A 26,526-nucleotide genomic window follows, 5' to 3' on the forward strand; every position below is an offset into this window, starting at 1 on the left:
TGATATGTATATTCGGTTTTATTTGCTTTTTTGTATCTGACTCAATAGTCTCTTAGAATGTAATTTCTTTGGTGGCCTCAAGTCCTGCTGAGCATCTAAGAATCACCTCGGGAAGGCCGTTGGACTCCGGAAAATGTTCAGTTGCTGGCAATGACCTGAAGGAAAAACCAGTTATATCCTTGGAGTTCCCATTGTGGCTCAGTGGTTAACAAATCTAAGAACCATGAGGTTGCAGGTTCGATCCCTGGCCTCACTCAGTGGGTTAAGGATCCGGTGTTGCCGTGAGCTGTGGTGTAGGCCACAGATGTGGCTCGGATCCTGCGTTGCTGTGGCTCTGGTGTAGGCCAGTGGCTACAGCTCCAATTCAACCCCTAGCCTGGGAATCTCCATATGCCACGGGTGCAGCCCTAGAAAAGACAAAAAAAAAAAAAAAGATTAAAAACTCAATTATATCTGGTCAGCAACTTCTGGCCATCCCCTTTCTTTTCTCTTGGGGGCTCTCAGTTGAGTACAGCCCTGTACTGGGTTTATGGGGAGTTGAAGAGGTAGGGGCAGGAAGCAGTTCTCAGCTGCATCAGGACAATTCAACATTATAGACACATACTCAGGACTTAGTGGCAAGAGCAGACCTTGAAAGGGTTTGACTCAAGGTTCACGCCACAAAATTCCAGAAAGTGTCTAAAGGCTGGAGGGCACAGGTGGAGTGGCTGCGAAGCTCTACCCCCAGGTCAGTGTAGGTGGCATCTTTTTTTAAATTTTTTTGGTCTTTCTAAGGCCGCACCCATGGCATATGCAGATTCCCAGGCTAGGGGCCTAATTGGAGCCGTAGCCTCCAGCCTCCACCACAGCCACAGCCACAGCCATGCCAGATCTGAGCCGCATCTGCAACCTACACCACAGCTCACGGCAATGCCAGATCCTTAACCCACTGAGCAAGGCCAGGGATTGAACCTGCAACGTCATGGTTTCTAGTCGGATTCGTTAACCACTGAGCCACGACGGGAACTCCTGTAGGTGGCATCTTGTGGAACCCTCAAGCATTGTTTAAGGTAGTAAAACCTCTTTGAAAGGGAGAGCAAATGCTTATGATGCCCTTGGAAAGAATCGGTAGGGAGAATGTTCGTGCCTTTCTATTGCCCAGGAGTGTGCAGCCCAGGAGTGTGCAGGCCTTTCTGAAGCCATTTTCCCCTTGGCTTCGACTTGGACAGCAGTGATGTGTGCCTGCTTCAGATCTGCTGTTGCCACTCTCCATAAACAATACGGTGAAGCCTGCTTAGTGGTTACGAGGGGGAACTCAGGGTGGCAGCCTCATCGACAGAAAGCACACAATGGAGAGACGAGAAAGAAGTAAACATTTGAACGTGGTGAGGAAGAGGATGGCTACCCTGGACCAGCTTTTGCTTCCCACCCTGGCCAGTGCACGGGTCTCCAGGTGACCCTATTTCAACCCATCACTCGAGAGGACTCACGTTGTTTATCCAAGAGATGTAAGCAGAGACCCTGGTGAAGACTGTGGGCTTCCTGGTGACATTACAGCCCAGGCCGGACACGAAGCTGGTTACACCGTGGACAGCATACTGACCATTCACCAAGCAATGAAGGGGGCCCCCAGAATCACCCTGCAGAGAGAAGAAGCAGAGTCCTAAAACTCCAGATCTTTTGTTGAGTCTTTGCTTCTGCTTACACCCTGCCCAGCGCAATCTCTCTTTATAAAATTCTGAATTGTGTTAAAGCTCCAATTCAGATTCCTACTTCCTTCATATCCCCACAATCAAAATGAATCTCTTCTTGCTTCCTAAATATCCATAATAATTCTTCTTTTCTTTTCTTTTTTGTTTTTTTGGCCATGCCTGTGACATGTGGCAGTTCCAGGGCCAGGGACTGAACCTGTTCCACAGCAGAGACTTGAGCCACAGCGGTGACAATGCTAGATCCTTAACCCACCGCACCACCAGGGAACTCCTCTATGAGCTTCTTGGGACAGGAACTATGTCTTACTGATATTTTTCCTCTCCACAGTGCTAGTTTGAACATCTTAAGCTCAATAGCTGTTACTGATTTAAATTGAACCTGGGGTGGGGGTAGTAGGTTGCTCTAATGATTTCTTTATTCCCAGCATTTAGACTTAGCATTTAGACACAGGGGAGGTAGTCAACAGATGTTAAAACGAAACTGGGGTTAAGAGGAGAGAAAGTGATGTATGGGGTAGTGGTTGTGCGCTCACAGGCTTAGAATCAGAGGAATCTAGGTTTACAGAATATGCTCTTGACATTCCTTTCTCTGCTCAGTTCCCCAAATGTCATTTCTTTGTCTTTTTTTGGGCTGCACCCATGGCATATGGAAGTTCCCAGGCTAGGGGTCGAATCGGAGCTGTAGCTGCTGGCCTATACCACAGCCACAGCAATGCAGGATCTGAGCCGCGTCTGCGACCTACAGCATAGCTCACAGCAATACTGGATCTTTAACCCACTGAGCAAGGTCAGGGATTGAAACCACGTCCTTATGGATACTAGTCGAGTTGTTACCACTGAGCCACAACAGGAACTCCCCAAAATGTCAGTTCTGATTCTATACATAAAACTGGAAAATATTTCACTGGACAATCTGAGCAGCATAAGAGGCAAGAGAGAAGATCTGAGTTCCTGCTGTGGTGCAGTGGGTTAAGAATCCGACTACAGGAGTTCCCACTGTGGTTCAGCAGTAATGAACCTGACTGGTATCCATGAGAACGTGGGTTCAATCCCTGACCCTGCTCAGTGGGTTAACAATCTGGTGTTGCTGTGAGCTGCAGTGTAGGTTGCAGATGCAGCTCAGATCCCGCATGGCAGTGGCTGTGGTGTAGACTGGAAGCTGCAGCTCCAATTCTACCCCTAGCCTGGGAACTTCCATATGTTGCAGGTGAGGCCCTGGAAAAAAAAAAAGAGAATCTGACTCCAGTGGCTCAGGTCACAGCTGTGGCTCTCAGATTCCATCCCTGGCCCAGGGATTTCAATATGCTACAGGTGATGCCATAAACGAACAAACAAAACCCAAAAACATAAGAGGGAAGAACTGAAGGCATCAGAGACCCCCAATGAAATGGCTTAGCCTGCCTGAGCAATGACAAAGCCGTTCACTATAGATGAACCCAACCTAAGGCTCAGAGCTGCCTATCAGCTGTTCACCATCCCACTCTGAAATAAGAGCAGATGGTCAAGGATGACCAAACATTCGAAGAAAGGCTTCAATATAAAAAAGATTAAGGTGTTCCCGCTGTGGTGCAATGAGATCAGTGGTGTCTTGGTAGCATTGGGATGCAGGTTCAATCCCCGGCCCGGCATGTGGGTTGCCACAGCTGAGGCTTAGGTTGCAATTGTGGCTCAGATCTGATCCTTGGCCTGGGAACTCCACGTGCCGTGGGGCAGCCGAAAAAGAAAAAATGAATAAACAATAAAAGAGATCAAAGAGAAAGGAAGAAACAAACAAAAAATGAAGGCAACCTGCATTATGCAGGGAAAAGAATATAAGCGACAAAACTATGATTCATATTGCATCCATGATACAAGAAGAGCAAGTTATTAAATAGAGCATTCAGCAAACAAAAGGAGCCTTTGGAAATTATGAACATAATAGTAGAAATGAAAGGCCAAAGGGTTGGAAGATAAAGTAGAAAAAAATAGAGAAAATAAGAGGGCCAGTTTAGGAGGTAAATGTGTGAATAGCAAGGATTCTAGAAAGAGAATAAAAATGGAGGGGAAGGAGTTCCCGTCGTGGCGCAGTGGTTAACGAATCCGACTAGGAACCATGAGGTTGCGGGTTCGGTCCCTGCCCTTGCTCAGTGGGTTAACGATCCGGCATTGCCGTGAGCTGTGGTGTAGGTTGCAGACGCGGCTCGGATCCCGCGTTGCTGTGGCTCTGGCGTAGGCCGGTGGCTACAGCTCCGATTCAACCCCTAGCCTGGGAACCTCCATATGCTGAGGGAGCGGCCCAAGAAATAGCAACAACAACACAAAAAAAAAAAAATGGAGGGGGAGAAATTATCCACAAATAAACATTTTCAGAAGCAAAGGTCTGGGAGTTCCAGCTGTGGAATGACAGGATTTGTGGTATCTCTGCAGCACTGGGACATAGGTTCCAATCTGGCCCCAGAACAGCGGGTTAAGGATCCAGTGTTGCTGCAGCTGGGAACTCCCTATGCCTTGGGGTGGCCAAAAAAAAACCAATGATCTGGACTCTACAGAATAAAACAACCCACTAAGTGCCCTTCACAATTAATACAAATAGATCCATACCAAGACACAGAACCCTAAGGTCAAGAGAAGATAAAATAGGTCACACAAATTAGTGGAGAGTTTGGGACTGAACTAGCAATAAGTCGAATGCATATTATTCAAATTGAAAACAGACAATTATTAACTCCAGGGAAAACAAAGTTATTCAGGGAATGAAAAGTAATCCTAGGATACAAGCGGTTTGGTTGTGAACAGCATTTCTCATAAGCATAATAAATACTAAATGTTAATTTAACCAAAATCATTTGGAGAGGTTGGGTGGGGGTCAGAAAAGCTCATGCTGGTTGTGGGGGGTGGGGGCAAGTATACGTGCGTAAAAGGAAGAGAGATTCCACACCCGAACCGAAAAATTAAGGGGTGATGTAAGGATACGCTTTTGAAAGACACCAAGAGGAAGCAGCTGAAGAGCTGAAAGTGGTTGCCTCTGGGGAGGGAGAACTCCAGGCCACGGTAGAAGGACTAGATGACTGTTCTGTTCCACTGCTAAGCCTCATAAGTTTCTTTGCTACCTTAAGAAATGTAATATACATAGCCTCAATAAAAAGTAAACCTTAAAGAAAAGAATTAGAGAAAGAGACCCAAAGTTCAAAGTGGGGATAATTCTTTTAAAAAGGAAATGGGAGGAGTTCCTGTTGTGGCGCAGTGGTTAACGAATCCGACTAAGGAACCATGAGGTTGCGGGTTCAATCCCTGGCCTCACTCAGTGGGTTGAGGATCCTGTGTTGCTGTGGCTGTGGTGTAGGCTGGCAGCTACAGCTCTGGTTAGATCCCTAGCCTGGGAACCTCCATATGCCGCGGGTGCGGCCCTAGAAAAGACAAAAAGACACACACACACAAAAAAAAGGAAATGGGGGTTCCCGTTGTGGCTCAGTGTAAATGAATCTAGCATCCACGAGGACACAGGCCTCGCTCAGTGGGTCAAGGATCTGGTGTTGCTGTGAGCTGTGGTGTAGGCCAGTGGCTACAGCTGATTCAACCCCTAGCCTGGGAACTTCCATATGCCATGCGGGTGGCCCTAAAAGCAAAAATAAATACATAAATAAATTAATTAATTAAAAGGAAATGGCAGTATCCCATCCCAACCATGTTTAAGGAAAAGAAGATGTTTTCTTTAGATGATTATATTCATTTATATATTTTTTTCTTTCTAGGTTGGAACCCACGGCATATGAAAGTTTCCAGGCCAGAGGTCAAATTGGAGCCGCAGCTGCCGGCCTATGCCACAGCCACAGCCACAGCCACACCAGATCCAAGATGCATCTGTGACCTACACCACAGCTCACAGCAACGCCAGATCCTTAACCCACTGAGCAAGGCCTGGGATCGAACCCGAGTCTTCATGGATACTAGTCGGGTTAGTTACTGCTGAGCCACAGTGGGAACTCTAGATTATTATATTCAAGACAAAACAAATACTGCCTAAATCTCTCCCACCCAAATTCTAATAGGATTTGAAAGTATTCCTGAGCTAAAGGAATGGAAGGTAATTGAATATAATACTATGGTCTTATGCTAATTGACCTGAAAAGAACCAAAGGCATCTTTATAGAGATGGAGGGTGTGGCTGAGGATTTTAGGGTAGAAGGAAAAACTGGAAAAGAGCTCAGTGGGACTGGCTGAAGTGAGAGGGGATCAGTGAATCCACTCTGAGAAGAAGGGGTTGGGGACCCAGAAACCTGAAAACCCAGAAAATAAAGACACGGTATTTGGGAAATTCCAGTGGGAAGAGACCTGAAGACACAATTGCTCCAGAGAATTGACAATTTAGAATGGCAGCCAGAAGAAAAATACTCGTTTGGAGTTCCCTCTGTGTAGCAGTGGGTTAAGGATCCAGCATTGCCACAGCTGTGGCATAGGTTGCAGGTGCGGCTCGGGTTTGATCCCTGGCCCTGGGTCCATCCATATGCCACAGGCGCAGCCGTAAACAACAACCACCGCCCCCCAAACCATAACTCTCAACTTTTTTTTTTGTCTTTTTCTAGGGCCGCACCCGCCGGCCTACACCACAGCCACAGCAACACGGGATCTGAGTCGTGTCTGCGACCTACACCACAGCTCACGGCAATGCTGGATCCTTAACCTACTGAGCAAGGCCAGGGACAGAACCCACAACCTCATGGTTCCTAGTCGGATTCGTTAACCACTGAGCCATGACGGGAACTCCATAACTCTCAACTTTTAGGTTGTGTGTTTTTGTTTTTGTTTTTCAGTCTGCACTGGGGAAGCCCTGGGAAAACTGGGGTGAGTGGCTCACCTCACTTCCAGAGTTCTACATGCTCATTAAAAAAAAACAAAAAAAAAACCCTTTAATATTTTACTATTCTACTATTTCAGCCAGCCCACAGGCTCCTGCTGGCTTCTCTTTCTCCTCTACCTCCCTTTGAGCTTCCATTTGATCTGCTATCCTGTCTTTATGACCCAATAATGCATGAAAACCCAACTCCAGATTAATCCATCTCCTACAATCAGGTCTTTGAGTAAAATGGAGTGAATTATAAACTCAAATGATTATTGCGTGGCCACCAACCTCAGCCTATCAGTAGCATCTTGGAGGCCAATCCTTCCCCCATTCACCTTAATGAATCCAGACTCATACAACCCTTGCCCCGTCATTTTCAGCAATCTGATTGCTAGTCCGTGAGTAAGCAGAAGCCATAGGCAGAACAGCCACCAACTTCCAGCTCCCCAGCCTGTACTCTTTCATGTCCAGACACAGTTTTGTGTCCCTCTTGTGTTCACAGCCAGCTCCGCTGTTCTCTTGGTTCATCTCTTCCTTCTCCTCTAGGATCATATGTTATCCAGGATCCTTTCCTCTCTGCCTAGAAACACACTCAATTTTCTTCCCTCTTAAAAGATCTACCCCTCAGAGTTCCCCCATGGAACAGTGGGTTAAGGATCCAGTGTTGTCAGTGGCTCAGGTGACTGCGTATGGCACAGGTTCCATCCCTGGTTTGGGAAAGGGCATAGAGGAAAAAAAAAAAATCACCCCTTCCTTGACTTTCACTCTCCTTAAATTTACCAGACTTTTAAAACTCCTCTCTTTCATCCAATACTCTTTTTTGGGGGGAGGGGGCGGCATATGGAGGTTCCCAGGCCAGGGAGTGAATCAGAGCTGTAGCTGCTGGCCTATACCATAGACACAGCAACATCAGATCTGAGCTGCATCTGCGGCCTACACCACAGCTCACAGCAATTCCAGATCCTTAACTCACTGAGCGAGGCCAGGGATTGAACCCACACACAACCTCCTGGTTCCTAGTCGGATTCATTAAGCACTGTGCCACGACGGGAACTCCCCTTGTTCTGTTTCTTATTGCCTCTTCATTCCTTACCCTTCATCCAAGCTTCAGCCCTCACACTCCACTGAAACTGTTCCGGCCATAGTGACAAGTGACCCACCAATTGCCAAAGTAGCCACTTTGAGTCATCCACTGTGGCTCCACGGTGGCTGCACTGTATGCGATGCGATGACCTCTCCGTATTTTCTAGAGATTTCATAAAGCCCTCATTACCATGTTTTTCTCTTACCTCTTTTTCAGATTGTTATGAGTCCTTTGCCCTGCACCTATCCCTGAAGCACTGAAATATTTTTGTTATCACACTTCTTCGTCCAACTCACCAGTTTTTTCCTCATTTGACCATGTTTCCCTGAGGGAGGTGGCAGGGGGCGGCGGGGAGTTCTAGGGATCTCATTCCCTGCTAGGATGATCTCTGGCCCAGCTTTCTCCTCCAGGTTCCACTTTCGCCATTGTCTAATCTCTTACCAGTTAACTATAACTGACTGTCCCTTTGGGAGCTCGGATTCTACTTCTCCAGAGCCAGACCAATCATCCTCTTCCTCCCCTCCCCAAATCCTAGAAACCTTGTCTCATTTGAGGCAGCAAACCCCTACCCCAAGTCACTTAAATCCGATGCCTGGAAGTCATCCCTGGTCCTCCTCTTTTCCTTCTCTCCATGGCCCTAATTCAGGTCCCCAAATTTCTTTTCTTTTCTTTTCTTTTTCTCTTCTGTCCTTTTAGGGCCACACCTGCAGCAGATGGAGGTTCCCAGGCTAGGGGTCCAATCGGCGCTGTTGCTGCCAGCCTACACCACAGCCACAGCAATGCAGGATCCGAGCCGCATCTGCGACCTACACCACAGCTCATGGCAACGCCAGATTCTTGACCCACTGAGTGAGGCCAGGGATCGAACCCGCAACCTCATGGTTCCTAGTCAATTGGTTTCTACTGCGCCACGATGGGAACTCCAGGTCCCCAAATTTCTTGCCTAGATAATTGCAATAGTCTCCTAAGCAGTATCTCTGCTAATTCTGCCATCTTCAAAAACATGCTTGTCATCAGAGGGTGCTTTTTTTTTTTTTCTTTTCAGGGCCACACCCACAGCATATGGAAGTTCCCAGGCTAGGGGTCTAATTGGAGCTATAGCTGCTGGCCTACATCACAGCCACAGCAATTTGGGATCTGAGTCACCTCTTTGACCTACACCACAGGTCACAGCAACGCTGGATCCTTAACCCACTGAGGAGGCCAGGGATGGAACCCGCATCCTCATGGATCCTAGTTGGGGTCATTAACCACTGAGCCATGAAGGGAACTCCCAGAGTATGCTTCGAAAAGGCAAATCAGAGCTGCTGTTCTCCTACTTAAGACTCTTCAAGGGTTTCCCAGTGCCTAAGATAAAGTTCCTGTCCTCAAGCATGACATCTGAAGGCCTACATCACATGGCTCCTACCTGCTTCTGGTGTCATCTCCTGCCCTTCCCTAGTGTGGTAAGAGCTTATGTTCTAAGCCAGAGGTTAGCAAACTTTTTCTATAAAGGGCCAAAGAGCAAATATCTTTTTTTTTTTTTTTGTCTTTTTGCCTTTTCTAAGGTCGCTCCCACGGCATATGAAAGTTCCCAGGCTAGGAGTCTAATTGGAGCTGTAGCCACCGGCCTACGCCAGAGCCATAGCAACAAGGGATCTGAGCCGCCTCTGCGACCTCCACCACAGCTCACGGCAACGCTGGGTCCTTAAAGCACTGAGCAAGGCCAGGGATCGAACCCGCAACCTCATTGTTCCCAGTCAGATTTGTTAACCATTGAGCCACGACGGGAACTCCAAAGAGCAAATATCATAGGCTTGGTAAGCCATACAGTCTGTCTTGGAGCTGTTCAACTCTGTGACAGCAGCCACAAACAATATGTAATGAACAGTGTGGCTGTGTTCAAATAATACTTTTTTTTTTTTTTTTTTTTGGCTGCCAGTGTGCAGCTGCTTGATACGGGATCTCGGTTCCCAGACCAGAGCCACAGGGGTGCCTGTGTCCTAACTGCTAGACTACCAGGAAACTCCCTTCAATAATGGTGTTTTTTGTTTTTTGTTTTTTTGTTTTTTCCTTTTCAGCCCCTCCAGGGCATATGGAGTTCCCCGGCCAGGGATCAGATCCAAGCCACAGTTGCGACCTAAGTTGCAGCTGTGGCAACACTGGATCCTTAATCCACTCTGCCAGCTGGGGATTGAACTGGGGTCCCAGCACTCCCAAGACGCTGCTGATTCCATGGTGCCACAGTAGGAACACCAAGAATGCTTTTAAAATGAACGTGGACATTTTATATCGTTCATGTATCACAGCATATTATAACTTTCTTAATTTCTTTTCCTGCAACCATTAAAAAAAAGTAAAAACCATTCTGAGCTCTTGGGTCATACGAGAACAGACAGCAAGTTGGGTTCAGAGGCTGTGAGCCCTGACCCCTCCTCTAGCTGTAGGGAAGGCCTCTAATTCTCTCTGTGTCCTAGGTTCTGGGCCCATGCCTTTCTTCAAGTTTCCTCTCTCTGAATATCTTTCCCCTTTTTGCCTGGCTTTGTCCTATTTAAGCTTCGGGACTCTCTACAGACTCCCTCTCTCAGGGAAGACAAGTCTTTTCTGACGCCAACAGGTAGGCATAAGTGCCTATCTTTTGCAATCTCCTATCATCCTATGCATGTCTTTATTATAACACTTAACCACATTGTATTACAATGTTTTGTACAATGTTTGCTCTTCCCATTCCTCCACTAGAAACTGTGTTTATATTTATCTTTGCACCTGTTATATCTTTGATACAGAGATAAACACAAACACAGTGCGTGGCATTTAGTCCATGATCAAGAATGGTTTGTCAGAATGTTTGCCCAACTGCATTAGGAAATCTGTAAGATGATGTATTGCTTTAACAAAAACTCTTCTGAGCTAAAAAAAAATTTTTTTTTTTATGGCCACACTGGCGGCCTATGGAAGTTCCCATGCCAGGGATTGAATCCAGGCCGCAACTGTGACCTATGCTCCAGCTGTAGCAACACCAGATCCTTTAACCCACTGTGCCGGCCAGGGATTGAACTGATACTTCTGCAGCAACCCAAGCTGCTGCAGTCTGATTCTTAACCCACTGTGTCACAGCAGGAACTTCCAGATGCTGTATTGCTGACTGATCTTATCTAGAGGGAAGACGAGGAAGTTCCCTTGGTTCAGTGGTTTAAGGATCCAGCATTGTGGGAGTTCCCATCATGGTTCAGCAAAAGCAAATCTGATTAGTACCCATGAGAATGCAAGTTCGATCCCTGGCCTTGCTCAGTGGGTTAAGGATTCAGCATTTTCGAGAGCTGTAGAGTAGTTTGTGCTGCTGTTGCTGGGGTGAAGACTCTGATTCGATCCCTAGCCTGGAAACTTCCATATGCTGCGGGTGTGCCCCTAAAAAGACAAAAAAAAAAAAAAAAGAAAGAAAGAAAAAAGGATCCAACATTGTCACTGCCACAGCTTGCATTTGCTCACTGGCCCAGGAACTTCCACATGTGGTCGGTGTGATCAAAAAAATAAGTAAACAAGTAGACAATTAGAATCATCTTCTATATATACTATACTATATATACTATATACTATATATATATTATGATTATTATCATAAAACTATTCAGTGCACTTTCCCCTACCATATTCACCTGTTTACACACTGCTATCAATACTGCTGGGTCAGGAGTTCCCATCATGGTGCAGCAGAAACAAATCCAACTGGGAACCATGAGGTTGCGGGTTCAATCCTTGGCCTCACTCAGTGGGTTAAGGATCTGGTGTTGCCGTGAGCTGTGGTGTAGGTCAAAGATGTGGCTCCAATCTGGCGTTGCTGTGGCTCTGGTGTAGGCCAGCAGCTGTAGCTCTGATTAGACCCCTAGCCTGGGAACCTCCATATGCCTCGGGTGTGGCCCTAAAAAGACAAAAGAAAAAAAAATACTACTGGGTCAAAAGGGCATGACAGAGGAGTTATGAGAAAAATTAGGGAGGGGAGCTGCCTTATACACCATTACAACCACCACCACCAGGTCCTCTGAGGCTATAACAACTCTAGGTCACAAACAATTTCTAAAGAACACACACATACACCAACACACCAATGTGGGGCCACATACACACTTCTGAGGTGAGGGCATCAGGCACGCTGAATGTAAGGTTCCTTTCAACTCTGAGATTCTGTAAACATCGACGTACTAGGAATCATATCATACGTCGATGTTTACAGAATGACAGAATCACTGTCATTCAGATGCCAGCCTAGAAAGTTGAGTCTGGATGTAGAGGTGGGAGTAGGTGCAGGAAGGAAGGTGAGGAAGGGTGGGGGTGGGGGGCAGCGAGGGGAGGGGCCTGCGTGAGATGCTGCCCACGCCCCGCCCGGGGTTACCTGACATCCAGAGCGAACTCCGTCCCCTCCGGCGCACACCATGCTGTTCTTCACGGTGGAGCCCCAGTACGAGGAGCTGGAGCAGGTGGCGTAGTCCACGATGGGCAGGTAAGCCTGCTGCAGGGTCTGGGCCAGCTGCCCATTGGCTGAACAGGACAGACGGCATTGGACGTCAGCCCCGGAGGCCAACCAGACCTTCCCAAGCTCTGACGACAGCTGACGTCAGGGCAGCCCCTTTGCTCTGCCCGCGTCTTCCATTCGCCTCTTTCCTCTCTTTACATGGAAGCTAGAGGCCCCTTCCTTCCGGGGGTCATCCTTGACCAGCTTTCCCACACTCCAAACCACCTCCTCCTGCTTTTCTTTTAAACTCATGGATACTTAGTTAAGTATCTAGAATGGGGTTTTTTTTGTTTTTGTTTTTTGCTTTTTTAGGGCCACACCCAAGGCATATGGAGGTTCCCAGGCTAGGGGTCGAATCAGAGCTACAGCTGCTGGCCTACACCAGAGCCATAGCGACACGGGATCCAAGCTGAATCTGTGATGCACACCACAGCTCACCGCAACGCCAGATCCTTTACTCACTGAGCAAGGCCAGGGATCGAACCCACAACCTCGTGGTTCCTAGTCAGATTTGTTTCTGCTGTGCCAAGATGGGAATTCCTAGAATGGTCTTATTTGTTGATAACTTACTGTCTGTCCTGCTTCTTCCTTACACTATAAACCCCCTGAAGCAGAACTAGGACTGGGTACCCTTGTTTCATTTCTTTCTTTCTTTTTTTGTCTTTTCAAGGCTGTACCCACAGCATATGGAAATTCCCAGGCTAGGGGTCGAATCAGAGTTGTGGCTGCTGGTCTACACCACAGCCACAGCAGCATGTCTGTGACCTACACCACAGCTCATGGCCATGCCGGATCCTTAACCCACTGAGCAAGGCCAGGGATCGAACCTGAGTCCTCGTGGATACTGGTCAGATTCATTACCACTGAGCCACGATGGGAAGTCCTTGTTTTGGTTTCTTAAGAGCTGGCTGCAGCGCTCTTTATCTGGCTTTTTTGACTTTTCAAAGGGTTCGCACATAAATTATTTCTTTGGGTCCTTCCAACAACACTTTCATGTTGTATATAGATCAGGAAATTGAACCACAGTGACATTAAGTGAACTGAGAGCAGAGCTGGGTTAGAAGCGTGTCTCTCTCTCAGCCCTGGGTTTTCCCAGGAGACTGGCTGCTCACAGCAAGGCCTTGCGTTCTCCAGAGCTCACATCCTGCTGTGTCAGGCCTGCTGTCACTGCCCTTGTGAACCATCTCTGCTCACAGGCTCTCGCATCTTTCCACGTCCTGTAATGACTCTCCCTTCCAGAAATCTCCCCATGATTGACCAGAAGAGGGCTGAGGCCTCCTCTGCCTTGACTCTTCTGGACCTGCAGCCACCCCTGGCTCTCTCACTCCACCCCCCAGCCCAGCGACTGTCTATGGAGGTAGCATGATGCTGTAATGCCCACCAAGGTGGGAGCCAGGATGCCTGCGTTCTGGTTCCGGCTAACTAGTCATTAACTGGTCATATGATCTTGATCAAGTTCTTTAATTTCTTTTTTTCTTTATCTTTTCTTTTTTTGCTTTAAGGCTGCAGCCTCAGCATATGGAAGTTCCCAGGCTACGGGTCGAACAAATCAGAGCTGCAGCTGCCAGCCTACATCACAGCCACAGCAACGTGGGATCTGAGCCACATCTGTGACCTACACCACAGCTCATGGCAACACCGGATCCTTAACTCACTGATTGAGACCAGAGATCGAACCTGAGTTCTCATGGATACCAGTCAGATTCGTTTCCACTGCACTACAACAGGAACTCCCAAGCTCTTTAATTTCTTTGGGCCTTAGTTTCCTTATGTATAAAATGAGAGGCTGGTACAAAATATTCTCTAAGGTAAGGTTTTTCTTTTTAGTTATGAGTCTGTGGATCTCAGATTGGCAATTCCCTGGCTTGCTCTTAGCTGGATTTCATGCTCCAGTTATTTCATCTCTGATTTCCGACTTTGGCACTGAACACTAAGGACCACAGAAAAAGTACCCGAGGAGCTCAGCTACCCCACCGACATCCATGGGGTGGATGGGGCCAATGTAGGCAACTTACTCCTGGTCAGGCCCCAGCCTGTGATGTAGCAGGGACTGTTGTTAGCCAGGATGGTCCCCGCCCTTGGCAGAACACCCAGCTGGACGTAGCTGTTGAGGGTTACACTCTGGGCCAGGCGCAGCAGGGCGATGTCATAGCTGTGGGGGGGAAAGCAGACCGCTCACTCTGGGGATCAGGCTTTCAGGTCAGGGCACGGACAGGCCCTCCCTTAGCCTTGGGTCCTTGGAATTGGAAACGGGTGACTTTGAAGACCCAGGGAACCGACTCGCTGCTAAGCCTCAAAGCGAGGAATTACACATGTGGATTGTAGGACATTCTGCGTTTCACAGCAGCATCTGCTGGTAAGAGCTTGGCATTGTAGCTGAGCGCTGGTCTGCAGCCCAGGGGAGTGGAGCAGAGAGCTGTGATCCAGGTAGCAGGGAGAAGCTCCCAAAGGAGATAGATGTGAAAATGTTCTGTAGAAATATCCCGATTACTTGAATTCATCCCCACCCCACCCCCACCCGACAGAATTGGCCACCATTTTATTTTATTTTATTTTAAATTTATTTTTTGCTTTTTGGGCGGCACCCAAGGCTTAGGGAAGTTCCCAGGCTAGGGGGCGAATTGCAGCTGCAGCTGCCAGCCACAGCCACAGCAATGCAGGATCCGAGCTGCATATGTGACCTACACCACCGCTCTCGGCAACGCTGGATCCTTAACCCAAAGAGCGAGGCCAGGGATCCTAGTCAGATTCGTTTCCACTGTGCCACAATGGGAACTCCTATTTTTTTTTTTTTTTCCTGTCTTTCTGCTATTTCTTTGGGCCGCTCCCTCGGCATATGGAGGTTCCCAGGCTAGAAGTCTAATCGGAGCTATAGCTGTCGGCCTACACTACAGCCACAGCAATGCAGGATCCGAGCCGCGTCTGCAACCTACACCACAGCTCACAGCAACGCTGGATCATTAACCCACTGCGCAAGGGCAGAGACCGAACCCGCAACCTCATGGTTCCTAGTCGGATTCGTGAACCACTGCGCCGCGACGGGAACTCCCTATTTTTTTTTTAATTAAAAAAAAATTTTATGGCTGCACATGTCGCATATGGAATTTCCTGGGCTAGGGTCTGAATTGGACCTGCAGTTGCTGGCCTAGCTACAGCCACAGCCACAGCAACATGGGATCGGAGCTGGGTCTATGATCTATGCTGCAGTTTGCAGCTTGTGGGATCCTTGCAGCTTGCAGGATTCTTAACCCACTGAGAAAGGCCAGGGACTGAACTTGCATCCTCATGGATACTAGTAGGGTTCTTAAAGCACTGAGCCATAATGGGAACTCCTTGGCCACTATTTTAACTCCTTTCCAAAAGTTTCCAGCTCAGTCTTGTGGGGTTTTTTCATTGTAAGATTCACTTTAAGAAATCAACTTTTTTTTTTTTGTCTTTTTAGAGCCACACCCCAGGCATGTGGAGGTTCCCAGGCTAGGGGTCTAATCGGAGCTGCAGCTGCCAGCCTACACCACAGCTCACTGCCACACTGGATCCTTGACCCACTGAGGGAGACCAGGGATCAAACCCACGTCCTTATGGACAATAGTCAGGTTCATTAACCACTGAGCCACAATGGAATGCCCAAGAAATCTACTTTTAATAAACAAAGTCCTACTGTATAGCACAGGTAACTATATGCAATATTCTGTAATAAACCATAATACAAAAGAATTACAAAAGGAATACACACACACACACACACACACACATATAGCTGAATGAGTTTGCTGTAAGTAGAAATTGACACAACATTGTATATCAACTATACTTCAATCAAATAAATTTTTGAAAAAGAAATCTACTTTTGCTGATGGAGTCTATTCCAACAAATGGATAGTGACTAACAATAGAGCCAGGAACATTAAACTCTGCAGAGAAGGAGCTTCTGGGGGTCCAAGCATGCAGACCAGCCTAGATCATACAAATCCCCCAGACAGTCAAACATTCTCAAAGTGCTCCCATGTCTTAATTCTCAAAGTGCTCCTGGATGGATGTGAGGGAAGCCAAGACCCCGAGGCCGGCCGGCCGGCCGGCCGGTCAGCCCCCCGCCTCCCAGCCCCAAGCCAGCCCTGCCTACCCTGCAGCCACGTTGTTTCTGTTCCAGTAGGGATGCACCACGATCTTCTGCACCCCCACGTACTGCTCGGTGCCATCGTTCTGGTTCAGGTTGTGCTCTCCAACCACCACACGGAAGGTCAACTGTCTGGAGGGAGAGAGGGAAGCCCTGAGTCATCCTTCTCTTGCCCCCTTTCAAGAAAAGTTGGGGGGAGTTCCCATTGTGGCACAGTGGAAACAAATCCAACTAGTATCCATGAGGATGCGGGTTGGATCCCTAATCTTGCTCAGTGGATCAGGGATCTGGCATTGCCATGAGCTGTGGTATAGGTCGAAGATGTGGCTTGGATCGTGTGTTGCTGTGGCTTTGGTGTAGGCCGGCAGCTGTAGCTCTGATTCGACCCCTAGCCTGGGAACTTCCATATGCTGCTCATGCGGCCCTAAAAAAAGAAGCAAAAAAAGTTGGAAAGCCATCTTACACCTTATCTTTAGGACAGAAACCCATCTTATCTGGCCCAGGCAGAAGAAGGACGGAAGACCCTGGAAGAGGAGGAAGGAACCAGCCCTCTCATCTCCAATTGGCTAATGTGTGGAAGTGACAAAAACTCCATCAGCTTCATTTCCCTGGTCTACTAAGCTACACATCAGAGGCTGAATACCTCACAACCGGGGAGAGGTGTGGTGAGCTTAAATGAAACAATGGCTCTCAGCCCAGGGAGGGTTTGAGGGACCTGCAACTTCTGGACCAGTGGTTCTTTGTTTGCCTGGTGGCATATGGAGTTCCTGAGCCAGGGATCAGATCTGAGCCACAGCGTAGCTCTTAACCCACTGTGCTGGCCAGAATTGAACCTGCATCCCAGCGCTGCAGGGGCACCACAGATCCTGTTGAGCCAGATGGTGGTTTTTTTTTTTTTTTTTTTGTCTTTTTAGGCCCGCACCTGCAGCATATGGAAGTTCCCAGGCTAGGGGTCGAATTGGAGCTGCATCTGTAATTTACACCACAGCTCATGGCAATGCCAGATCCTTAATCCACTGAGCGAGGCCAGGGATCAAACCTGCATCCTCATGGATGCTTCGTTTCTGCTGAGCCACGACGGGAACCCCAAGCCAGAGGCTCTTAAAGCAGGGTCCCTGGACCAGCAGCATCAACATAACCTGGAAACGTGTTAGAAATGCAGATTATTGGGACTCAGTCTGGGCCTCTGTATCAGAAACTCTACTGGGTGGGGCAAGAAACCTGTGCCCGCCAGGTGATCCTGATATATGCTCAAATTTAAGAACCATTGCTCAAGATAAATATGAAAAAACAGTTACCAGACAGGTATTGATTAGACACTTAAATATTTACCTATTCACTCCTCATAATAATGTTACAAAGTAGGTATTATTACCCCATTTTAGAGATAAGAGAATGAGAGCTAAGTAAGTTATCCTAGTTCACAAAGCCACAAGGTGGGACAACATTTGAACCTGAGCTTGCCTGAGGCCATAGTTTGTACATTTTTTCTCTTTCTTTTTAGGGCTGCACCTACAGGATATGGAAATTCCCAGGTTAGGCGTTGAATTGGAGCTGCAGCTGCCAGCCTACACCACAGCCACAGCAACATGGGATCTGAGCCTCATCTGGGATCTACACTGCAGCTTGCGGCAACACTGGATTCTTTTTTTATTTTTTATTTTTTGGCTTTTCTAGGGCCATACCCTTGGCATATGGAGGTTCCCAGGCTAGGGGTCTAATCGGAGCTGTAGCTGTTGGCCTACACTACAGCCACAGCAATGCGGGATCCGAGCCATGTCTGCAACCTACACCACAGCTCACAGCAACGCCAGATCCTTAACCCACTGAGCAAGGCCAGGGATCGAACCCACAACCTCATGTTTCCTAGTCGGATTTGTTAACCACTGAGCCACAAAGGGAACTCCAATGCTGGATTCTTTGGCCCCTGAGCAAGGCCAGGGATCAAACCCACATCCTCATGGACACTAGTCAGGTTTTTAACCTGCTGAGCCACAACGGGATCACCCATAGATTGCACTTTTCATTCCATTCTGCTACCTCCTCACAGGCCCCAAAATACCTCCTAAATCTTGCCCTGAATGGGCAAAGGTACATATTCCAGACTCTTCCCCTTCTGGCTTCAGAAAAGTTGGTCTTTGGAGTTTCCATCGTGGTGCAGCAGAAATGAATCCGACTAGGAAACATGAGGTTGCGGGTTCGATCCCTGGCCTTGCTCAATGGGTTAAGGACCCGGCATTGCCATGAGCTGTGGTGTAGGTTGCAGATGAGGCTCAGATCTGGCATTGCTGTGGCTATGGCTGTGGTGTAGGCCAGAGGCTACGGCTCTGATTCGACCCCCAGCCTGGGAACCTCCACATGCCACAGGTACGGCCGTAAAAAGGACAAAAAGGCAAAAAAAAAAAAAAAAAAAGCTGGTCTTTGTTTTTCTCACCTGTCCACGCAGTGAGCGGCTGTCATCACCCAGTTCTGCCTGATGAGGGTCCCTCCACAGGTGTGAGCCCACGAACTTCCAGACTGGTACTGGAGGGAAATCTAGTTGGGGAAAGAAGCTAAGAGGGATAAGTTGGTGTTTCTTAAGAGGCTTTGCCCCAGGAATTCCCGTTGTGGCTCGGTGGTTAACAAATTCGACTAGGACTTATGAGGTTGCGGGTTCGATCCCTGGCCTTGCTCAGTGGGTTAAGGATTTTGGCGTTGCCATGAGCTGTGGTGTAGGTTGCAGATGCAACTCGGATCCTGAGTTGCTGTGGCTGTGATGTAGGCTGGCAGCTACAGCTAAGATTAGACCCTTAGCCTGGGAACCTCCATATGCCTCAGGTGCGGCCCTAGAAAAGACAAAAAAAAAAAAAGGCTTTGCCCCAAACCACATGTTACCTCCTGAAATTCTTGCCATCCCTCAGAACATCCTGTCTTGGCTAGAGATATGAATAGGATTCATGGGACCTGTCAGTAGCCATTGACTGGCTGGTAGTGGCTACCTGGAGAGGTGGTGGGAGGGGCATGGGATGCCTCTGAGGGCAGCAGGAGAGAGTGCTGTGTGGTTGGTGATGTTTGCTGGGTACAAGGATGGGGGGTAAGGGCACGCATACACTGGGTTTGGCATCCTTACCCTAGGTTGTGACAAAGGGCCAAGAACCTAGGTCCTTCTCCCTCCATTCCCTCTTGGGAAGGAAATGTAGCCAGGGAATTGCTCCATCACCTAAGCCACAAGCTGAGGCCCCTGGAGCTCCCCCTCCAGTGTTTTCAGGATACACCCTGTCCCCTCACTTCAGCAGACACTTAGAAACACCACTGGAGTATTCATTTTTCTCAGTTCACGCCTTCTCCTTCAGCCTCTCATATCACACACTAGCTCTATTCCTGAAAATAGAAAAGGGCCGCACCCTTTTGTAAATGGAATTAAATTATTTTCTTTAATTTTCACCCTGCCCACAGCAGGCAGAAGTCGCCAGGCTAGGAATCAAACCTGCGCCACAGCAGTGACAATGCCAGATCCTTTAACTGCTAGACCACCGGGAGCTCCCTTGAACTCTAATTGCAATGATTCCTCTCAAAGTGTGGCTATTCACCATTAGTTTGCCAGTTTTACATGTTTCAAATTGCTTACATCAAAGCCTAGCTGCCCTATTTTATTTTATTTTTTTTTTTGTCTTTTTGCCTTTTCTAGGGCCGCTCCCAAGACATATGGAGGTTCCCAGGCTAGGGGTCTAATCAGAGCTGTAGCTGCCAGCCTATACCACAGCCATAGCAATGCCAGATCCAAGCCACATCTGCAACCTACACCACAGCTCACGGCAACGCCAGATCCTTAACCCACTGAGCGAGGCCAGGGATCGAACCTGCAACCTCATGGTTCCTAGTCGGATTCATTTCCGCTGCACCACTATGGCAACTCCCAAAAGTGGAAATTCTTTAAACAGCCAAATGAGCAACATGGGGGCAGGACTATGTTCAAATGTGTAGCACACACTGGACTGCCATGTGTGTGTGTAAGTGTGTGTGTGTGTGTGTGTGTGTAAGTGTGAGGAGTCTGAGGTGTGAGTCTGCCAAACAATGTTGCTCTTGTGGCACAAGTGGTATCATTGGGCGTGTAAACGTGGTTTGTGTTTAAATCCCCTCCTCCCAGCCTTTTGCCTTTAGAAAAAAATGCCTAAGCCTGGTCCCATTCATCTTTAAAATCTAGAATCCAGGCAGCGGGAGAGCTTCCTGTTGATAAGGACATATACAAACCTACCTTACAATGTATATCAGGGCATGGGCAACGCTTATTTCATTGATGTCTGGGGCCGTGAAGGAACACCCACCTGAGATGGCCAAGAATTCCTCGGGGCCTCGGTCCCTCCAACTACCCGGGCGTTGGTTTCTGGAAAGTCCTGGGTGCTGTGTCCTTTGTGGGATAGAAGAAAAGTGAGTGATGACTAAGCGTGGGGTCAGCTCAGGGTGGGAGGGCGGGTGCCAGTTGTGCTTTGTCTGCAAACTCCGCAGTTCCTCCCTAGCAAACGAGGGGCCCAGCTGTGAGTTCTCTGAGCACCTTTTGAAAGCGGGGAGGTCGAAGTGCCTGCCGCTTGCCCCATGTGGCCCCAGAGCTCTGGCTGCTAGGAGGACCCATCTCACATCCCTGGGCTGAGGCTCCAGAGGCCCTTCGTGGTCTCAGCCTTGCTCAGGGTCGTCCCTTGGCCAGAGGTGACTCCTCACTCCCTCTCCACTCCCGCTCCCGCTCCCAGCCCCGCCAGCCCCGCCAGCCCCGCCAGCCCCGCCAGCCCTGCCAGCCCGCACACAGTGCACACAGTGCGGAATTCTCCAGGGGGCAGGCACCACAGTGCACAGGCCAGCCAGGCACCAGCTGAAGATGTCTTCCTGTCAATGGGGGAGGTGGGGAAGCCCAGGGCCCTCGAAGAGGCTTCTCTCCTGTCAACCAGAGGTCCCTGCCTTTCCTGTGATGGGCTCCAGGAAAGTAAAGATTTTGCTAGATGCTCAGGCAGAGTCTCGCTTTTGCCCTGGGATGGTGGGCAGGCCTCCTGGGCTTAGGGAGAGCTTTCCCACCCTCCCGCTTGGTCCCCCTCCCTCTGGAACGCAGCCGGATGGCCCACTTACCATAAAGGACCAGGGAGGCCACTACCAGCAAGCGCAGCATGTTGCTAGCTGAGAAGACCACTGCCCCCTGCCATAGACCAAGCCCTCTTTATACTCCTCTTATCAGCAGCTTTGCTGACCGTCTTCCTGCCAACTGGCAGGGCTGCGGGTGGAAGGCAGGGAAAATCACAGGTGACATGGAAACGCAAATGAAAAGATTGCTTTTCCAGTAAACTAATTTATCTATGTTCAAAGACAGAACAATGTTGGGTCTGAATTAATCATCTGCTCTCAGTTGAAAAGCATCCAACAAACTCTTATTTGGAAATAAGATGGAGAACCAGGCCTGGCTTTTCCCTCCCGTTGCTCCCCGCCTAGCCCTCATGGCCTCACTGTCTTCAGGGGTCCTGTAAGTGCAGAGACCCACCCTGTGCACCCGGAGGTGGAGGCAAGGCAGGCTGGAGGGAAGAGTGGTCAACGAGAGGCAGACCGAGGAGTTCCCACTGTGGTTCCGAGGGTTAAGAATCCGACTAGTATCTATGAGGATGCGGGTTCGATCCCTGGCCTCGCCCTGTGGGTTAAAGGATCCAGGGGTGCTGCAAGCTGTGGTGTAGGTTGCAGATGCAGCTCGGATGCAGTGCTGCGGTGGCTGTGGTGTAGGCCGGCAGCTGCAGCTCCGCTGTGACCCCTAGCCTGGGAACTTCCATATGCCCAGGGTGTGGCCCTAAAAGACAAAACAAACTAACAAACAAAAACCCAAACCCGAAAAACCCCAACAAAGCAGACAGAGGTGTAAATGCAGGGAGACAAAAGCAAAGTAGATGCAGTGGAGGGAATTCTGATGGCGAGGGGTGCTAGGAAACAGGTCTGGGGAGATTCCCAGGAGAGCAAAAAGAAGAGAGAGAGAGAGCTCCCAAAGAAGCAGTGTGTTGGGCAGGTGAGTAGAGGGGGCCTTCAGGATAGGGAGCTAGTCTGCGGCTATGGGGGTGGAGGGCAGAGGGGGAGGGGCTCGAGGAGCAGATGTGTCCTGCCCATCAGTCAGGAAGGGAGCCAGGAGGGAGGTGCCCTGGGCCTGGAGGTGGGTGGAGGACTCTGGGTTCCAGGTCCCTGAGCGGAGGACTGTGGGTGAAGCTGTGATTAAGGCCCAGGGAAGCTGAGAAGCCTAAGGGGAGGCAGGAGGGTCCGCCTGTCCACCTGGGGACTTTTGTTGCCTAGACATTCCAGAATTCAAGTTTCCTTGCCCTCAGGTGTGGGAGAGGCCTGAAAAAGGCTGAGGAAGGAGTGCTGCATGCACATTTCAGGTCCTTGAGCTGTTGGGGGGAATTGCCCTAAAATGCTCAGGTGCCCTGGGGCGCTCCCTCTCCAGCCCAAGCCCCGCATTCCAACACCGAGGAGACCTGGGGGAGAGGCTGCGCTTCCTTTGTCACCTCCTCCTGCCTCCCGGCCTCCTCCGGAGAGTGGAGAGACAGCCCCGGGATGAACAGTCCAAGCGGAGGCTTGAGGACCTCCTAAAGGTTACGCCTCCGCATCACAGGCTCCAAAGAGCCCTTGAGGGCAGGGTCAGTGTCAGATCCGTCTCTTAACGCCCTCATGCTGTTGCCTGATCCACGCGCCCAGCCTCATCTCCCAGCTGGTCAGACTCTTTTCATCCTGACTCTTGGGGTGAGGCGTAGAGGGGGGCTTTGGCTTTCATTTTGAGTCACTGCAGTTGTTCTAAGTGATGCTAGTTCTAGGAATTCACCCCTTTGGAGTAGACACAGGCGCAAAAATAATGAGGAATGTGGATTCTAGTACAGTTTGTCACCAAACTTTGTCTTGTCACAAAACTGGGCAAAACCTATGTATTCATCCAAAGAGGAAGGTTAGAAAAATTGCATTTAATCGTATTAAGGAATGCTATCCAGTTTTTAAAAAGAATGAGTTATAGGAGCTCCTGCTGTGGCACGACGGGTTGGGCAGTGGCTTGGGAGCGCTGGGCTGCAGGTTCGATCCCTGGCCTGGCACAGTGGGTTAAGAATCCATCGTTGGGAGTTCCCGTCGTGGCGCAGTGGTTAACGAATCCGACTAGGAACCATGAGGTTGCGGGTTCGGTCCCTGCCCTTGCTCAGTGGGTTAACGATCCAGCGTTGCCATGAGCTGTGGTGTAGGTTGCAGATGTGGCTCGGATCCCGCGTTGCTGTGGCTCTGGTGTAGGCCGGTGGCTACAGCTCCGATTCGACCCCCAGCCTGGGAACCTCCATATGCCGCGGGAGCGGCCCAAGAAATAGCAAAAAGACAAAAAAAAAAAAAAATCCATCGTTGCCACAGCTGTGGCTTAGCCAGCAGCTGTGGCTGGAATCTGATGCCTGGCTCTGGAGCTCCATATGCCACGGGGTGGCCAAAAATAAATAAATAATTAAAATAATGAGTTAGACTTTGACCTGATGTGAAAAGATGTCCTTGGTATTAAATGAAGATATACATTTCAAACAATACGGTACTGTGTGAATATGTATATTTGCATATTCATAGAAAAGGGGTATGGAAGGTTTATACCTAGAAATTACTACTTCTCTAGAAGTTATGACTTTTGGAGAAAGAACCGATAGGTTTGGGAGCCTCGTGAGGATGACTTTCACTTTTTATTTCTGTTATTTGACTTTCCTACAGCATTATTTTTGTAATTAAAAATAAGTGGAGGAGGAGCTCCCATCGTGGCTCAGCAGTTAGCGAACCCGACTAGCAACCGTGAGGATGCCGGTTCAGTCCCTGGCCTCGCTCAGCAGGTTAAGAATCCAGCGTTGCCACGAGCTGTGGTGTAGGTTGCAGATGCAGCTGGGATTCCGTGTTGCTGTGGCTGTGGTGTAGGGCAGCAGCTAAGTTCCAACTGGACTCCTAGCCTGGGAACCTCCATATGCTATAGGTTTTGCCCTAAAAGACAAAAACAAACAAAAAAGTGGAGGAGTTCCCTTGTGGCTTAGTGGGTTAAGGACCTGGCATCACTGCTGCAGCTCTTGTTACTGCTGTGGTGAGGGTTTGATTCCTGGCCTGGAAATTCTGCATGCTGAGGGTGTGGCAAAAAAAAAAAAAAAAAAAAAAAAGGAAAAGGAAAAGTAGAGAATCTTTTCTGGGACATTTGTCTAGTTTTGACAATGGTACCTATACTCTTCAAGTGGGAAACAGATTCCCAGGTGGACCAGCCATTCAGTGCTAAGGTGAGAGGTCCCTGGAGCCAGGAGACATTAGCACGGGGCGGGCTACCATCAAGCTTTTCTTTTTTCTTTCTTTTTTTTTTTTTTTGTCTTTTTAGGGCCACACCCAAAGCATATGGAGGTTCCCAGGCTAGGGGTCGAATTGGAGCTACAGCTGCCGGCCTACACCACAGCCCCAGCAACAGGGGGATCCGAGCCCTGCCTGTGACCTACACCATAGCTCACAGCAACACCAGATCCTTAACCCATTGAGTGAGGCCAGGGATTGAACCTGCAACTTCATGCTTCCTAGTCAGATTCACTTCTGTCGCACCACGACGGGAACTCCAAGATTTTAAGGAGGATTTAAGGTTTTAGGTGAGCCCTGAGAATGGTGAGAAGGGTGCATTTTATAGTGCAGATGCCAGGTGAGGCAAGGCCAGCCTCCGCTCAGGGGAGCCCATGGTTTCCTGAGCCCTCCCTCCTCCCTGGCAGTGCCCTCTCCCTCTTCTTCTTCTTCTTCTTCTTTTTTTTTTTGTCTTTTTGCCTTTTCTAGGGCTGCTCCTGAGGCATATGGAGGTTCTCAGGCTAGAGGCTGAATCAGAGCTGTAGCCACCAGCCTTGGTCACAGCCACAGCAAATCGGGATCTGAGCCACGTCTGTGACCTACACCACAGCTCTCGGCAATGCTGGATCCTTAACCCCCTGAGCAAGTCCAGGGATCGAACCTGCAACCTCATGGTTCCTAGTCGGATTCGTTAACCACTGAGCCATGATGGGAGCTCCTCTCCCTCTTCTGGAGCACCCCTCTTTCCTAGTTCCCCTTTACCTCCACACCTGACCTTCTCACTAGGCATGCATGGCATATGGTCTTCTCTCTCTGCAGCATCTCTCACTCCCTGTGGGTCACCCTTAGCTGACTGCCCCTGGGGAGGCCATGCTCTTGGGTCGGCTTGAGGAAACTCAGTACAACGACCAGGCACCTCGGTTGAGCGTACATCCTAAGACTGAGATAGATTACTGTTGGGCGATGCTACAGAAAGTGTGAGGGATATTAGGACAAACAGTAAACAATCCACGCCTGATAGCTGTTTGGATAATTCACGCAACCAAGAGTAAGGCTAAGATTGCAGAGTGGCTTCCTAGGGCTTACAGGACTTCCTGGCCTGGCGTCTAAGCCTTCTCAATCAGGCCCCAACCCCCGCGCGCAGTAAGCAGAGCAGGTACAGTGCGCGAGGCTCACAGAAATGTTTCAGTTTCTTTTAAAATCAGAATACAAACAGCCCGGGATTATATTCATCATCATACCATGCAGTGGTAAACCATACTACTTAATATTATTTTTATTTTTTTGCGTTTTAGGGCTGCACCTGCAGCCAATGGAAGTTCCCGGGCTAGGGGGCGAATTAGAGCTCTAGCTGCTGGCCTATACCACAGTCACAGCAACACGGGATCCAAGCCACATCTGCGACCTACACCAGAGCTCACGGCAACACCAGATCCTTAGCCCACTGAGTGAGGCCAGGAATTGAACCTGTATCCTCATGGGTACTAGTTAGGTTCTTACCCTGCTGAGCCACAGTGGGAACTCCTACTTAATATTATTTTAATGAAGGCACAAGGGCCTAGGGCCCATGGCAGCCAGAGCGTGGTCCTGATCGTGCAGTTTCTACAACCACTGCACCCTCACCCTGAGGTCTCCTGGTTCCCCGCCTCCCCTTGTACCTTTGTCCCCTGTGACTTTTCTCACACCCACAGCTTTGCTTCCTGAGCTCTTCCCATCTGAGGACCCATCCTTTGAGGTCTCGGGTGGAAGGCCGCCATCTTTGTGAGGCTCCCCTAGTTCTCTAAATGGAAGGAACGGTTCTCACTCACCTCGCACATCTCTGACCATCTCCAGGCCTGGCACGACTTGCTAACATTTCTGTTTTCGCGGCTAAAGGGTATGTTCCGTGGCGGAAGAGGCATCTATGGCCTCATGTCTACCCCTGCTTGACAGAGTCTGCTGGCCAGCTTGGGGACCAGAGGATGTGGGGAGCCCAGACACAGTGGCTGTGACTGAACTTTTCAGATGTGTGTGATTCTC

The 26,526-nt window shown here is 49.2% G+C and overlaps 1 protein-coding gene across 2 annotated transcripts; it reads right to left on the reverse strand.

Annotated features, from left to right (window-relative positions):
- On the reverse strand, window positions 1-26,466 carry CELA1 (chymotrypsin like elastase 1). Of its 2 annotated transcripts, none has more exons than XM_047786655.1 (8): window positions 26,316-26,466; window positions 20,502-20,584; window positions 18,632-18,732; window positions 16,204-16,329; window positions 14,099-14,235; window positions 11,964-12,109; window positions 1,470-1,619; window positions 1-155 (listed from the first exon to the last, which is right to left on the reverse strand). In XM_047786655.1, exons 1-8 carry the CDS (start codon window positions 26,332-26,334, stop codon window positions 138-140), a joined length of 780 nt encoding a protein of 259 aa, XP_047642611.1. In that variant the 5' UTR covers window positions 26,335-26,466; the 3' UTR covers window positions 1-137. The 2 variants fall into 2 exon arrangements, with proteins under 2 accessions (XP_047642611.1, XP_047642610.1); XM_047786654.1 differs by lacking the exon at window positions 26,316-26,466 and adding an exon at window positions 21,292-21,788.
- Window positions 26,467-26,526: the final 60 nt, after the last annotated feature.

The sequence above is a fragment of the Phacochoerus africanus genome, chromosome 7 (genome assembly GCF_016906955.1).
Source record: "Phacochoerus africanus isolate WHEZ1 chromosome 7, ROS_Pafr_v1, whole genome shotgun sequence".
NCBI classification, from domain to species: Eukaryota; Metazoa; Chordata; class Mammalia; order Artiodactyla; family Suidae; genus Phacochoerus; species Phacochoerus africanus.